The following is a 16422-nucleotide window of genomic DNA, read 5'->3' as shown; positions in this document are numbered from 1 at the left end:
AGGAAAGCAGTGCACCCATATCTGTCATCTCTCGGGTGGGGAAGAAGCAGGTTGCCTTGGGCAGAAGAGAATTCCCATTCCTCATCACTGCGGATTACGGGACACGGTATGGGCTCAGGGTCTTATGAAATCCTACAGAGGACAGCCGCGCTGACTCAAGCACAGCTGTACAGATGTGATTGCCAGGCCTTCTGATCTATGGTCTGGTCAGCATCTTGTGATGCTCTTTCTTCATCCAGGGAAGGAGGCATCAGCATTATCCCCACTGGCTGAGTGATGATGCTTTGATCCCCAGAGGCTTTGGAAACTGCTGAAGACTAGACCAACCAACGGGAACCTGGGTCGACCCAGCTGAGAGTCAGTTAAAGGAATTGCTCAGGAGTCACAGGAGAGGTTATGAGGAGCCTGTGAGAGGCAGGACTGAAAAAGAAGGCTGCAGCCAGGCCACTGAAGGATTGTCTAGGTGCCGGGTAGTCTGTGCACATCTAGCAGACAGGCACTAGCAGAGGAAGCAGGAGAGCTGGGCTCGGCACACTAAGGGAACCTCTAACCTGAAGGGAGGTCTCTAACATCCTGGTCAACCACGAAGAGAAAAGTTGATGTAATCCAGATTTGTAATAGCAGGTTTTCTTTACAGTCCTTCCTTCCGGCTCCAGAGAAATAAACTCAAACGAACTTTATATGGGTGAAGTTTTTGTGTAACAAAACGGGCTAGAAATTACAGAGGGACATGCAAATGAACTCATAAAGAAGGACCCAGACAATCCTTCAGTGGCCTGGCTACAGCCTTCTTTCTCAGTCCTACCTTTCTTTTTTTTCTTTTAAAGATTTATTTATTATTATACATAGTACACTGTAGCTGTCTTCAGACACACCAGAAGAGGGCATCAGATCTCATTACAGATGGTTGTGAGCCACCATGTGGTTGCTAGAATTTGAACTCAGGACCTTTGGAAGAGCAGTTGGTGCTCTTACATGCTGAGCCATCTTGCCAGCTCCCTCAGTCCTGCCTTTCACAGGCTCCTCATAACCTCTTCTGTGACTCCTGAGCAATTCATATAACTGACTCTCTTCCTAGTACCAGGAAGTACTAGCATTCCCTTAGCTGGCGTTGATAGGAAATGCATGTAAATAAAGCCCCTGCCAATAAATAAATCCTCTGCTGCTCCTGGGGAAGAGCTGCTCCTTCCTCTCTGCTGCTCTACGTGCCAGGAAGAGACCTTTAGCAACACTTCCTCCTCCTCTGCCTGACACCATTTTTTTCTCTTGCAACAAGAGTTCTTTTAACAGATCGGGCAAGAAGGAACATCTCTTTTTAAATTCACTTCATTTTGTCAAATGAGCACTTTGGTTGAATGTGTATACACATACCACATATACACCTGGTGCCTGAGGAGGTCAGAAGAGGGCATCAGATCCCCTAGAATTGGAGATATAGATGACTTGTAGCCACAGTGTGAGATCTGGGAAACAACCCGGGTCCTCCGAAAGAGCAACTCATGTTTCAAACCACTGAGCCAGACACCAAAAGAGGAATTCCAAAGAAAAAAGACAGTCTCCACTCCACAAATCCTTTAAGAGAACTTAAAACCCTGGAAACCAAGAGGTTTCTAACCTCTCCAAGTGCATGAATACTCCACACATCACCCCATAAAAGTTTCTGAGACTTACTCCCTTTTTGAAAATGAGGAATGCTTTGCTATGAAACAGAAGAGCACTACCCCATTTGTTGCAACAGTTTTTGTCCCATTTTGATGGGCGGCTCTCCATGCCAGTAACCTGTGCATGGTTAGGGGAAAGCTTGTCCCCTGGGAGACTGCAGACATGACTCGGTAGTTGAGAGCTTGTTCTGCTCTTGCAGAGGGTCAGAGTTTGGTTCCCAGCACCCACATCTGCCCCGATAACCATCTGTAACCGTAGTTTCAGGAGATCCAATACCCACCCCCACCAGGCCCCTGCGCTCAGATACACATACTCACACACATATACATAATTAAAAGTAAATTTTTAAAAAAATTAAAATAGGGTCACCTATTATTAACCTGTTTTAGTTAGGGTCACCATTTCTGTGATGAAACACCATGACCAAAGCAACTTGGGGAGGAAAGGGTTTATTCCGTTTATGATTCCACAGCACTGTTTATAACTGAAGGACGTTCCAACAGGAACTCACCCAGGGAAGATACCTGGGAGAAGGCGCTGATGCAGAGGCCACGGACAAGTGCTTGCTCCTCGTGGCTTGCTCAGCTTGCTTTCTTATAGAGCCGAAGACCACCAGCCCAGCGATGGCCCATCCATAATGGGCAGGGACCCTCCCCCATCTAATCACTAAGAAAATGACCTACAGGTTTGCCTATGGCTCAGTCTTATAGAGGCATTTTCTCAGTTGAGGCTGCCTCCTCTGATGACTCTAGCTTGTGTCAAATTGACATAAAACTACCCAGGACAGGGGCTGAGGATGAAGCTCAGTTGATAGAGAGCATGCTCATCCTACCACTCACCAAGCACTGGGTTCAATCCAGCAACATGTAAACACATTTGATGTGTGCCTGCAGTCCCAGTACTTGGGAAATGGAGGCAAATTTATGGTCATTCTCAGCTACATATGCTAATCTGAGGCCAGCTCAGGCTACAATAAGCAAATAAGGGGCCACCGAGTTGGCTCAGCAGGTAACACTGCTTGCCTCACAAGCCCGACAACTTGAGTTCGGTCCCAGGAACTTACAGAAAGATGGAAGGAGAGAATCAGTTTCTCAAAGTTGTCCTCTGGACTCACATTCAGACTATGACTCGGGTACCAACATGCATCATACACAATCACAAAAATATGGAAATGTAAATACATTTTTAATGATTAGATATTGCTATTGCAGTATAAACTATCAATCGCACTGGCTAGCTTTATGTCAACTTGACACAACTAGAGTCATTTAGGAAGAGGACTCACAATTAAGAAAATGCCTTCTAGATGGGTGGAGGCAGTACGTCCCTTTAATTCCAGCATTTGGGAGGCAGAGGCAAGTGGCTCTGTAGTGACTGATGTTGGTCATAGGTGCTCACCACGATGCTAAGCCTTCATTTTCCAAAGGAGCAGAGGGGTACAGCCTCTCGGGGAAGACTGACACCCAGCTAGCTCACCCCAGTTACTTTATTCAAACATCATACAAGATTAATTGGGGCTGGGGAAGGTTCGAACTATCAAAGTTATCTTGCCCTTACTGCCCATGAGAGCAGACAGCCCACACAAATCTCAGTCCTTTTTGACCCTGGCTAGCCATAACCAAAAGTAAGAGCTCCAGGTTTGCCAGAAATGTCTTAGAACCAAGACTGCTGCAGTGGCAAGCTCTCACGTAGCACCAAGTGCAGACATTCCAAAGAGACAACATTTCTTCAAGGTTCAAACAGTCTCATAACAATTTCCCAGCCTCTACCGATCAACCCAAGCATAGCAAAGGCTTTGCTGAAACATTTCACTCAAAGCCCTTACTATACACATCACAACAGCTCTCCATGTTCAAGGCCAGACAGGTCTACGGAGTGAGTTCCAGGACAGCTGGGGTTACACAGAGAACTTTTATCTTGAAATTATAAGAGAGGAAGGAAGGAAGGAAGGGAGGGAGGGAGGAAGGGAGGAAGAAAAGAAGAAAGGAAGAAAGGAAGAAGGGAAGAAAAAAAGAAAGAAAGAGTCTACGGCCACACCACCCTGAACACGTCTGATCTCGTCTGATCTCAGAAGCTAAGCAGGGTCGGGCCTGGTTAGTACTTGGATGGATGGGAGACTGCCTGGGAATACCGGGTGCTATAAATAGGCTTTAAAAAAAGAGAGAAAGAAAGAAAGAAAGAAATCACATTAGGGCAGTGACAGGCCTATGAATGGACAGGAATAGAGAGGTGGAGCTAGAGTTGGAGGAGAAAAAAAAGTCAGGAGCAGGAAGAGAAGGGTCAGGAGCAGGAGAGGTCATCATGGAGACAGATGCTGAAGATGAACCAGACCCCACGAGGTTATACAACCAAACAGGCTCTTACAAAATAGATTAATTGAGTTAGAATATTGTCTTTATTATCTGATTATAAAATTATTGTATTGGCATCTTGTAAATTGTGATTTTGTTATTATAAAAATCTGATTGGATATTGAAGCCTTAAGAATCATGCTTTACGCTGGGTGGTGGTGGTGGCGCACGCCTTTAACCCCAGCACTTGGGAGGCAGAGGCAGGCGGATTTCTGAGTTCGAGGCCAGCCTGGTCTACAGAGTGAGTTCCAGGACAGCCAAGGCTACACAGAGAAACCCTGTCTCAAAAAAAACAAAAAAACAAAAAAAACAAAAAAAACAAAAAACAAAAGAATCATGCTTTACTTATCCGGTAATAGGTACCATTTAGATGAATGATTGTGGGAGTGTGCAAAGAGTAGTATGCGAGCGAGATGTAGCTTGCTGGGAGGAAATAACAAAAATCCACCGGAACTTAGTATTGAGGTCGAACGGCACCAGCTCAAAACATGGCTCAGTGGGAAATGGAGTTTGCGGGGTAGATTCATTTTTTATATTTCCCACAACAATGCCTTCTTAAGGTTGGTCTATAATCAAGTCTGTATATTTTCTTAACATTTAATGTGTTTAATGTGCTTTGCCCATTATACATGGTGGCACCCCTAAGCTCGTGGTCTCAGGTTCTATAAAAAAGCAGGCTGAGCAAGCCCTGAGGGAGCAAGCTAGTAAGCGGCTTTCCCTTGCGGCTCTGCCTCAGCTCCTGCCACTAGGTTCCGGACTTGAGCTCCTGACCTGCCTTCTCTATCTGTAAGGGTAAGCAAAATAAGCCCTTCCCTGCTGTCTTAGTCAGGGTTTCTATTCCTGCACAAACATCATGACCAAGAAGCAAGCTGGGGAGGAAAGGGTTTATTTGGCTTACTTCCACATTGCTGTTTATCACAAAGGAAGTCAGGACTGGAACTCAAGCAGGTCAGGAAGCAGGAGCTGATGCAGAGGCCAGGGAGGGATGTTCCTTACTGGCTTGCTTCCCCTGGCTTCCTCAGCCTGCTCTCTTATAGAACCCAAGACTTCCAGCCACACAAAACCAGCCAGTACACCTGCCCAGCTGGCTTTCGGTTCTGATGCTTCACCACAGCAACAGTTACCCCAATTAATACATAAATATAACTAAATACTATATTAATTCTTTTGGGGGGGCGTTGAGACAGGGTTTCTCTGTATAGCCTTGGCTGTCCTGAAACTCTGTAGACCAGGTTGGCCTCAAACTCAGAAATCCGCCTGCCTCTGCCTCCCAAGTGCTGGTATTAAAGGCGTGCGCCACCACTGCCCAGCCATATATTAATTCTTTTATTTTCCAAATATTTGTCAAAAGGAAGAGACAGCAAATCCATATATAAACTACATTAACCAGAGGCTTCTCTTTCATATCCCTGCTTCTTCCCTTTATGCCTGAAGATGGGAGCTTACTAAATCTTTCTTAGCCCCCCTCCCCAACATAGAAAAAAAATGGGAAAAATCACCAATAAGCAACCCTCTGGGATTTCTCAGACTCAGACAGTGGTGTCATATTTCAAAGAGCCACTCATCCAACACACACAGACACAGCACAATTCTAAAAGCAGGAGGCGCCAAATCATGGCATTCCCCCCACCCCCACCCCCCACTCCGCCTGCCGCCTGCCGCCTGCCGCCTGCCACCTTAGAGACTGCGCTTCTCTGTGTAGCCTTGCAGACCTTGAACTCAGAGATCCTCCTTCCTCTGTCTCTTGAGTGCTAGTATTAAAGGCGTGTGCCCCCACTCCACCCCCACCCCAGCTAAGCGCCTGACCTCAAAGATGAAAAACCAAACTCCACTTAGGTTTCAAAGCCTGCCAAGGACAACAAGGGGTTAAGGGGAGCCCTTGGACAAGGCCCTTCCTTCCGCAGGGCTCCAGTTTATCTACAAGGGCAGAGGCAGTAGAAGGTGTTGACCCTCTACCAGGACTAAGAAGCTCAGGAAAAAGCACCCGAACAGCCCGGGCAAGCTGTAGGGCACGTACACCATGCCACCAGAGGGGCTGGCATGGAACTGGCAAGTCAGAGCAAGTTCAAACCCCGGAAATCTCAGAACATGAGACTGGCATGGATAGAGCTAGCTAGCTCCTTTCCTGTTTCCGTGCCTACCTCAGGGTATGTACACAGACCTCTAACCAGGCTGTCACGTACCCAGCAGTCAGTCATGTATCCAACGCCTGGAGTGCCTCTCCACCCTAGTGAGGCATCTCAGTAGCCTTAGCCTTCAGCCAACGTTTCCCCCTGTGGATATTCTCACACCTTTCCTTCAGTGTACACGTTCAAATCCACCCCCAATTAAAAACAAAAAAACAAAACAAAACAAACAAACAAACAAAAAAACCCGAACAAGCTAAGACCGTCTGGTCTCAGAGAGCTGCTTCATTAAAGATCTTTGGAGAAGGCCTTCCTACCCCACCCCTCACTCCCAATGGGACTGGGATCCTGCTCGTCCTGGACTCCTTTTCACCCACTCCTGGCCTGGCTGGCAGCAGACAGCGGTATCTGATTCCTGGAGGAAAGAGGCGGACTTCGGACCCCACCCATTCCAGAACCGTTCTGCCCTGTCTGTTCTGAGCCAGTGTAGGGGCGCCCGGACATCCTAGAAGGAGAGGCAGAACACTAATGATGCAGAGCTGGTTTCCTGGACCCTTGTGAGAATTGGCATAACTTTTGGGTTGTCTGGGAAATTTAAGGGCCTGGGGAGATAGCTCAGCCCATAAGAAACTTGGTGTGCAGGCATGAGGACCTGAGTTTCAGGTGTCCTACACCCAGACTAAAACCTGGGTGTAATGTACCTGAGCATGATCCCTGTAATCCCAGGGATGAGGCGGAGACAGGGTTTGATGGCCAGCTGACCTAGCCAATCAGTGGCTTCAGGTTCCATGAGAGTGACTCAGCCTCAGAAAAATTAAGTAGGAGCTAGTGAGATGGCTCAGTGGGTAGTGCTCGTTGGTCTTGCAAGGGGCCCAGGTCTGCTTTCCAGCCACCTCCCACCCCATGGTGGTTCACAAGCATCCACCGTTCTGGTCCCGGAATGAACAGTTGTTGGGGTTAGTCTTGTGCGCTGTGTATAAGCTGAGTTCTGTACTCCTGCCCAGATGGCAACCTGATCTTGGGGCACTGTGTTAAGCAATGTGCTGAAAAGAATGCTCCTCAAAAAATCTCTGATTGGTTAATAAAAGGCTGAACCTTATGAGTGGGCAGAGAGGTTAGGAAGGCGCCACTTAAGATCAACGTGAGACCAGGAGGAGAAGGAAAGAGGAGAGAGAAGGAGTTTGCTATAAGGTGGGATAGACTTAAAGCATGTGCCCGAAAGAAGCTCTCCTTGGGGACACTCGTGAACAGAGCCAGACTCAGTTGGCAAGTAAAGGGCATTTATCTGGTTATCAATAGTCTTACCGGGTTATATATAATAGGTTCAGGGCCTGCCTAGTTTAGGTTTGTAGCTTGTTAATAAATTCTGATCTTTCTGTGTGAAGAGCTAAATGGGAAAGAGTGGGGGCAGAAAACCCCCAATAAAAATATTTCAATGCATGGGAACAAGACACTCATACACATAAAAATAAAATAAATATATCTAAAGAGAGTAAGGTAGAAGCCAAGTGTGGTGGCAGAAGCAGGTGGATCACTAGAACTTTGAGGATAGCCTGGTCTACGTAGCCAGTTCCATCCCAGCCAGAATTACATGGTGAGACTGCATGTTTTTGCAATTGAGGAAGACATCTGAAGTTGACAGTGGCCTCCATGTGCACATTTACTTGTTCATGTGCACACACAAGCACCCACAGAAATAGACAAGAGAGAAGATGGGGGTACAGCACGTGATGTGACATTCACCTTCACCCTGGAAATCCTAAACCAAAACAAAAAGAGGAGGGAGGTGGGCATGTGCCCATGCCATTGAGTGTCACTATGGAGGAGGGGCTCCGGAAGCCAGGCAGGCTTGCTAGTGCTGCTCCCAGGGCCCCAGTGATGTAAGCTCTGATGGCGGAATCCCATTTCTCACCAGCAGGAGGATACAGCTCCCTTCTGTTCCAAGTCTCAATATTCCAGGGCAGCTGCCAATAACCTGGGGGTGGGGGGGTTTCAGGGCCACAGGCCAGGCACAGCAGGAACAAACCAAGCCTGGGCTCCAGGTGCCTCCAACTTTTCTCGTATGGTGTTAGACTCTGTGCCCTGGACTGACTCCTCCTCTGTACGATCTTTGTACGATGGGTCTGGACCAGAACAGAACCCTGCTGGCTCTACAGAGTCACTCCCATCCTGACAGGGAGTGGCACTCATAAATAGGGGCTGGTCGAGAGCAGACAGAAAGGAGAAAGCTCTGTAGATCCATTCAGCACCAACCCAAAACAGAGTGTTTCTTCTTCTGGATCCTGTCCTCTGGCCCTGACTAGCCACAGTGGAAAGCTGTGAGCTCATTTTCCCTTCCCTCCCAGAAGGCAAGGGTTGAATGCTGGGGAACCCAGTGGAAAGTTACCACAGAGGACCAGGCCGTGAGACCCAAACACAAGATCAGACAAAACAAACTTTATTCCAAAAAAGCATACTGGTAACCATGAATACACTACTGGATAAGGCACACGGCCCCTCTCTCTAACCACCCTCCCTTCACCAAAACCCACCCCGGCCTGGCCTTTGTTCACACTGTAGGAATTGTCTCCTAGGCCCACAAGAGGCCCCAGACTTATGGTTGAGAGCTGTCTGGGTGGTCTTGGCCTGGTCCCAGTCCTGGTGTCAGAGAGGTAAGCCAGGGAGAGTATTGCCAGTTTCCAAGTGCCCTGGGCCACATCAGGGTGCTCATACTGTGCCATTTGAGGAAAGGTGGGTGTCCTAGTAATCTTATCTGTGCTTCTCACATGTGGCAAATGGAGGGACCACCAAGCCGCTAGAGGCAAAGCTGGAAGGCACTTGGAGAAGATCTAGTGAGCTCCAGAATGTGACAGGCATGTGAGGGCACCAGAAAGGCCAAGATGTGTGCTCCTGAGTAAGGTTGGCTGGCCTCAGACCTAGAGCACTGGGACTGAGGAGATCCTGAGGGGACTGGACCTGAGCTTAGACGGTGACCTAAGAAAGGCAAACAGGTAAAGACTGGGAGCTAGAACTGAGACCCGTCATTTAGGGAATGGGAGATGGGCAGAGTTCAGTCCCAAGGACCAGATCTTGTGCCTAAATTATAACATAGGAGCTTGGGAATCCTCTTGCATCAAGAAAGAAATCAATCTTCTCTACCCCAGCTCTTCCACCAGACAGATGCAAAAGAGACTGCTTCTTCCCCACCGGCCCTGCAGCCAAACCTTCTGCAGACCGGTTCAGCCAATCAGGCAGGACCATTCTGACTGCTCTGGAAATCTTGGAGGCCTCAGCAACATGGGAACCTGCAACAGAAGAACGAAAGTCAAGCTAGGCAGTGGTGGTGCACACCTTTAATCCCAGCACTTGGGAGGCAGAGGTGGGCAGATTTCTGAGTTCGAGGCCAGCCTGGTCTACAGAGTGAGTTCCAGGACAGCCAGGGCTACACAGAGAAACCCTGTCTAGAAAAACCAAAAAAAAAAAAAAAAAAAAAAGAAGAAGAACTAAAGTGACTGGCTATCCAGGTGTCCCAGCAAAGCTCACCCCAGGCACAGACCACTACTGTCTCTAGTTGAAAGGGAGGGAGGCAAAGTCATCCTTTGTGGAGCTGGGCAGCAGAGCTAGCCGAGACAATAAGAACACAGAAGGAAATAAAACAAAACAAAAACCAACAAACCTTTTTGTTGTTTTGTTTCTTTGGAGCCTAGGGTCTTACTGTATGACTGGAGCTAGCCTGGAACTAGGTAGCCCAGGCTGGCCTTGAACTCATAATCTTCCCTCCAACACCCTAGCATTACATGCCTGTGCAAGCATGCGTGGCTCAAACTTCTATAATCCTAGTGGGCATAGACTTTCTGTTTTGCAAGATGAGAACAGTTCTGGAGGCACATGGTAGTAATGGCTGTACTGTGTGACTGTCCTCACTGCCACCAAACTGTCCTTAAAGCTGGTTATAAGGGTAAGTTTTAGGTTCTGCTTTTTTTTTTTTTTTTTTAACTAATTTAGGAAAAAGTACTTCTGATGCTGGGAACTGAACCAGGGCTGCACATGCTGCACCGCCAAGCCATACCTTAGCCTAAGAAAAACTATTAGCCATACCAACTATGCATTGACCCTTACTACACATAATAGAGCCTGGTACTGAAGAAACTGGACTGTGAGAGTTCAAAACCAACCTCCATCACTCATCACCCAGGAGACTTAGGCACTGATCTCACAGTAGGATACAAAGAATACACGCATTCACGCAGTATACCCACATAGTAGGGCTAAAGTAAGTGCTACATAACATTTATACTCCACTCCAGCCACTGCCTTTGTAATGGCCACAAGCAATCCCACACCTCAACCACTGAGCTTGGAAAATGCACTTGCAGGGGCAGGGTGTGTCTCTGTGGCAGGAGCTCTGGGTTCCATCTCTCTAATACACAGTGTGCTATGTCCTGTTTCCAGAAAGAGCTGAGCTTGAGTTAGTAACCACGGTGGGTTTTCACAACATCTCTGGCCCTTGGGGTTGGTTATCAGTGCCGCTCTTCATACTCTGTGAATTAAAGTCGATTTTGGTTTGGAAGAGGAGGTGGCCCCGTGCTTCCTACTAGAGGCCTCTGGCCCTTCCCGGTTATCCAAAATGCCTTACCTTGGAGGTGGCACCGGCTGTCCACCCCAGGTCCAGATAGTTCTCACTTTGGTGGCAGAACTGCTCAGAGTCAGTGCCAGGCTCTCTTACAAGCCACTGTCCTTTGGATTGGGAGATCATCGGGATATCCTTGGCTTCATGTTTCCAACAATGTCAATGAATATTCATCTGTTCTCAGGTCTCTAGCTGGGGAGGGGTTTCTAGCTCCTTTGTCACTGGATGGACCCCCCCCCCCCCCCCCCCCCCCCAGTTAGAGAAATTCCCAGGGGAAGAGGAGCTTCGCAATCTTCAATAGGTCAACCCGTGGGAATGACCTAAACAGCGTAGATGCAGTCTTGCGGTGGAAATGGCTTAGGCCCAATAGTCCGGTAAACTGAATGACCATGTGTGGCCATGATACCCGCAGGATTTCTCAGAGACCTAACAAACATTGTGAATCTGTGCCGGAAGGCAGCACCATTGACAGACCTTTACCTTCTAAGCCTTTGGGAGGTAGCACAGGAATGGCTCCCTAGGCAACCCCTGGCTTTAGAGTGTGGTTCTAATCTTAGAACAGCTGTTCCGAAGAGCGGGATCTGGGTTCCCAAAGAGGAGCGCAGCACCTAACAGTCGCCATTGGTCACGTGGAGTCCCCAATGCAAACATATTTAAAGGTGGGGTGCGGCAGAAGCTGGTGAGTGACATCTGAGAGGCCAGGGAAGTTAGTACATTTGGCCCAGTCTGAATGAACTGGTTAAAGGCGGAGAGAAGATTTACTCAGGTACAGTCAGCGGGCCTTTGCTATCTACCTCTCCTCTAGTTGACCCCTCCCAAAGACTTCCTAGTCGTAAGGCTGCACAGGGAGAGATCCAAACTACAACTAAAGACGTCATCCATCCTAGCACTAGCTAAGGCCTGTCCCCAGCTTCTCTTGCAGATGCCTGACTGCATTCTACACCACCCTAGACTGGAAGAGGGGGCAGGGAAGGGATGCTCTTCAGACTGCAGGGCAGGAGGGAGGGGGCGGTGGCGCAGCCCAAAGACTGGTTCCAATTTGGGAGCCTCCCCCGGATCTACGCGGCGGCGCCTGTCCACGTCTAGCTCTCGACAGGGAATGGGGAAAGGGACTTTCAGGCTTCGCCTGGAGCGGCCCAACTGGGTGTGTGCGTCGGCGCCTCGGATGGCTGCGCGGGTTCCTGGAAGCTAATATCTGGGCCGAGCTGCGGTACAGCAGTCAGACCGTCGGGGATCCAGGACCCGGGCAGGGGAAACGCAGGCAGGGAGAGGGTGCAGGGGCGCACCGGCACGGGGCGGCGGCAGGAAGGGTTCGGGAGGGATCCCCGAACCGATCTGGGCCGCGGTGGAGCGGGTGACCTCACACCACCTCCTCCTTGCCCTGGAAGCGACGGCAGCAGCCGTAGAGTGCCGAGAGCAGATAGAGGCCGAGGCAGAGGCCGCCGCAGACCGAGGCCGCCAGGAAGGCATGGTAGGCGCAGGGCAGCCGGTAGTTCTTGAGGTTGCAGTAGCTGTGGCGCTGCGTCTGGTCGATCATGATGCCCGTCGCGGCCCCGTAGAGAGCGGCCGCCAGCAGGTCGTGCGCCACGTTGACCACGAGCCAGCGCGAGCCCAGCACGGGCACCAGCTCCTGCTTGCCCAGCAGCGTGATGAAGTAGAGCCCCAGGGTGAGCAGCCAGAAGAGCACCGACACGAAGAGCGCGAAGTGCACCGGGCCCTGGTACTTGCTGGTGGCGATGGTGATCCAGAAGGCGGCTCCGGCCAGCAGCTGCAGCAGCCGCAGCACGCCCAGCGGGCCGCGCAGGAAAGCCCGCTGCAGGCGCAGGGAGCCGCGGGCCGTGCGCGCCTGAGGAGGCGGCTGGCGCGGGGGCGGCGGGAGCATGGCCCCCGGACGCGGCGGCGGCGGCGGCGGCGCCCCGAGCAGCGGAATGGCGGCGCCTTGCTCGCGGGGGCGGCCCGGACCCGGGCCCGCTGCTCCCGCTGCTCCCGCTGAGGCCTGCCCTCCTCCTTCTTCTCCAAGTTCTCAGTGCTGCTTCTCGTCGGCACCCTTCCTCTCTTCTCTCCTCCTCTTTCTCCCTCTCTCCAGCCCTCCTACCCGCTCTTTGGCCGTCCCCTCCGTTGGTCTCCACCCCTGCTCGCGCCTCCCGGCTTCCTGCCGTCGCGCCCTCCACCCTGGCTAACCCCCCTCTTTCTCCTCTGCTCCCATTCCTTCGTTCTCCAGCCAGGGCTGAATGCCCGCACCTCTCTAGCCCATGACAGGCTTTCTGCCCAGGCTGCCCGAGCTGTCCAGGCTGTTGGGCCAAGTTTGCCACATCTGGAGCCACCCCAGCCCTCCCTGCCTCACAGGCCTAGCCGATCGACCTTAGCTACAACAGCCTTGGCCCAGCCTACGACTGGACCCCCGTGATTAGCCCTCTCTTCAGTCACAGGAGATGAGATATAATTCTCTCCCATCGAGTTGTCCCGGCAAGCCTGAATGAGCAGGAAGTCTGAACTGACAGCTGTTCTCACTGGGACACCCTCAGTCCCCTGCACTTACCCACCACAAACTCGCCTGTCCAAAGCTGGCCTCAGACTGTCTTGCCATAAAGGTCTTTTTGGTCAGAGTAAGAAAACCTTCACTCGCTGGAGGCCCAGCTGCCTCACCCACAGCACACACAGCGTAGCAACGCCAAAGATTTTGACCATTCCTTCTCGGCCATCTTTTCCTCTTGCTTAGTTTAAAAATATGTCGCCTAATATGGTCAGGACAGGCCTAAGTCTAAGAGATGACATGTCCTGTATGCTCAACTATTGATCTAGATGGCAGGGAGCCCAACGATGCCGAGGTTTGTTGGCATTACAGCGCCCATGCTTCATGTGTATTGCTATGTTAGCCTCCCATGACACAAGACAGGAGAGCAGTCATTTTCTTCATTTTCCTAAAGTCTAGAGGGTTTCAGACCAGGGAACCAGTGATGGCTGCTGCTTTCTCTTCTCCCCCACCCCTCCAAGGAGCCAACCTTTGTGCTTCAGCAATGTTACGCAACGGACCTGGCTGTTCCCAACACAGTATGGAGCTGTGTCCTGTCAATGTGGCATATTACATAATCTGTCCCCAACCAACTTCCAATTTCTTGGGTTTTTTCCACTTCCTTCCCCAACCCATGCCCAAACTCTGTCACTTCTTGCAAGTTTCCCACATGAACTCAAAATGCCCTTTATTTTCTGGACACTCCTTAGCCAGCAGATATTATCTTACTGGTTTAGGGTCTAGCTTCCCACACTGACAATTATTTGCTTGTCTGGGCCTCCATTTGAATCATCTTTCTGTAGTAGTTCTGAGTCTACTACATCAAAAACTGTGGTCTATCCTGGCTTATCCATCTTTGCCTGAGCCTGGCATGTAGGAGACCCCTCAGTACATACAAATGGAGTTGCTTGCCAATTGGCTACAGGAATAGTAGTGTACCTAAGTGTGGTGATTTGAATAGGTATGGCCCCCATAAACTCATTGCTTGGCCCATAGGGAGTGGCACTGTTAGGAGGTATAGCCTTGTGGGAGTAGGTGTGGCTTTGCTGAAGGACTTGTGTCCACTGTGGCGGTGGGCTTTGAGGTCTCATATGTTCAAGCTAGCCCCAGTGTGGAACACAGTCTCCTTCTGCTGCCTGCGGATCAAGATATAGAACTCTCAGCTCCTTCGCCAGCACCCTGGCTGCCTGCATGTCACCATGCTTCTCGCGTGACACTTTAACAAGAGTTTCAGTGGTGTAATGGTGTCTCTTCACAGCCATAAAACCCTAACTGAGACACTAAGCAAGCCACATTTGCCTACAGGACAATGCCTGCCTCAGACCACAGCTGATCATACACTTCAGAGCCCCACCCCCCCTGGCCTGGAACATCAGGTCCCCTCACCAGCAGCCCGGATCCCCTTTGAAGAAAAAAGCTTTGGCCCATCACTGCCACCCCGGTATACACTACTCAAGAAAGCTCCAAATACGTATTATAAATGCTTCCATTGTGGTGAGTAGCATGCCCACACAAGTCAGCATAGCCTTTCTTACTTGATTCTGTCCCTTAGCGAGGGCTAACACTTGAGAACAAGAGTGAGTCCTTGTTCTTCACGCCATTGCTCACTCCATCGTCAGGCACGGAGGAGGGGTTGCCTAACCCTGTGTGCCTGATTACTTCACCTGTAAAAGACAGCGAGTGCTTATTTAAACACTGAGCACCATTTTAGAGGCCGGGGATGTGAGATGTGTGTGGTTTGGGGAAGGGGATGCTTTCTGTGTTAGGCCCTGTGGCAAGAAGTCGTATTTACTGCTCCAAGTCGGTGGTGTTCTTAGCTCTGACCCACCCATAGGGACAGCAGCTTCAAAGAGCTGAAACAGTTGATCTCGTTCTAGGAGCTGCTAGGGATTGAGGAGGACACAGATGAAGCTGACCCCTCATCCACAATCCTAATATTTTATATATTTCTCATGTTCCGTTTACAGCTCTTCTGTCAGGGACCCAGAAAAGTGACCCAGAGTCTATGTCACACTAGAATCCAGACCCGAATGTTCCGATCCTAACTCAGCAGCCCCTGGAGGGATGTGCTCAGTGCCCTTGGATATGGCTGAGACTCTAATGTGCTTCTAGCAGCTGAATCTGGATACTGGACCTCTGAAGGCATTTCTATGAGCAGGGAGCCTAAGCCATTGACACTAGGAGGAAGGAGAGAGAATTCTTCCATCTCAAAAAAAAAAAAAAAAAAAAAAAAAGTCAGCAGGAGACGTGTGGGTTAGGGCGCCACCTGGTGGACATGAACTTTCGGCTTCAAGAGTCTATACGGGGCTCCTTACATGGAAGCGCTCTTTCAAAAAGCTTTGGGACGATATTTTTAGCCTCTGGAATCTTGAAAACATTCTAAGAGGAGGCGGAGCAGACTCTCTGGAAGGTTGCAACTATACAGTTTTAGAGAAAAGCTTTGATTCTGTCCTACTCAATGAATCTAAGCACCTGCCAGATGCAAACACAGACAATGTAAGTAGGAAGGGGACTCACTCCTATTCTCAAGTGTTGGCAACTCTCCGGCTGCTAAGGGACAGGAGTCAAGGAAAGGAGGGTCATAAACAAACTGCGAAAGAGGAGAGAGTTTTGGCAAGACAGCTGGGGAATTTTCAGTCACAAGTGTCATGGAGGGTGGGTAGTGCTCAGACAAGAAGGAACCGAAAACAAACTTTGGGTGGGGCTATCCCCAGGGGCTATGAGCTTGCTGGAGGTCTCCCCTGGGCATACCTAGAATACAGGACCATGACACATATATGATCCCTCCTCGTGTGTACTCAGCCTGCCACCTGGGGGATAAGGCGATATGTTTCTCCATGGAGGAGAAGAGTTTTGCAGTTAAGTGACTTGTTAATCCACAAGCAGCCTAAACTCTGGATAGGAGCAGGAGCTAGAGACAATAGCCTGGGTCAGGACAACTAGAAAGGGAATTTGAATGGCAGTCCGGCTCACTCCGTGGGATGTTAGCTAGCCAGACCAAAAGCCACAATGTCCTCAGAGGTTCACTGTTGCCCCTGATACCTTGCCATCAAGAAGAGACCCCAGGGCTGGAGAGATGGCTCAGCAGTTAAGAGACTGACTGCTCTTCTGAAGGTCCTGAGTTCAAATCCCAGCAACCACATGGTGGCTCACAACCATCTG

General features: G+C 50.1%; 1 protein-coding gene and 1 pseudogene across 1 annotated transcript; one reads left to right on the top strand and one right to left on the bottom strand.

Moving 5' to 3' along the window:
• Positions 1 to 3685: 3685 nt before the first annotated feature.
• LOC116104216 lies at positions 3686 to 3808 on the top strand (annotated as a pseudogene).
• Positions 3809 to 10991: 7183 nt separating this feature from the next.
• Positions 10992 to 13253, bottom strand: Marveld1 (MARVEL domain containing 1). The gene has a single exon (XM_031390352.1). The coding sequence runs from the start codon at positions 12628 to 12630 to the stop codon at positions 12109 to 12111; it is 522 nt and encodes a 173-aa protein (XP_031246212.1). The 5' UTR covers positions 12631 to 13253; the 3' UTR covers positions 10992 to 12108.
• Between the last annotated feature and the right edge of the window lie 3169 nt (positions 13254 to 16422).

The sequence above is a fragment of the Mastomys coucha genome, unplaced genomic scaffold (assembly GCF_008632895.1).
Source record: "Mastomys coucha isolate ucsf_1 unplaced genomic scaffold, UCSF_Mcou_1 pScaffold21, whole genome shotgun sequence".
Lineage (NCBI taxonomy): Eukaryota > Metazoa > Chordata > Mammalia > Rodentia > Muridae > Mastomys > Mastomys coucha.
The sequence above is the reverse complement of the archived record's forward strand: the minus strand, read 5'-3'. Positions and strand labels throughout refer to the sequence as shown.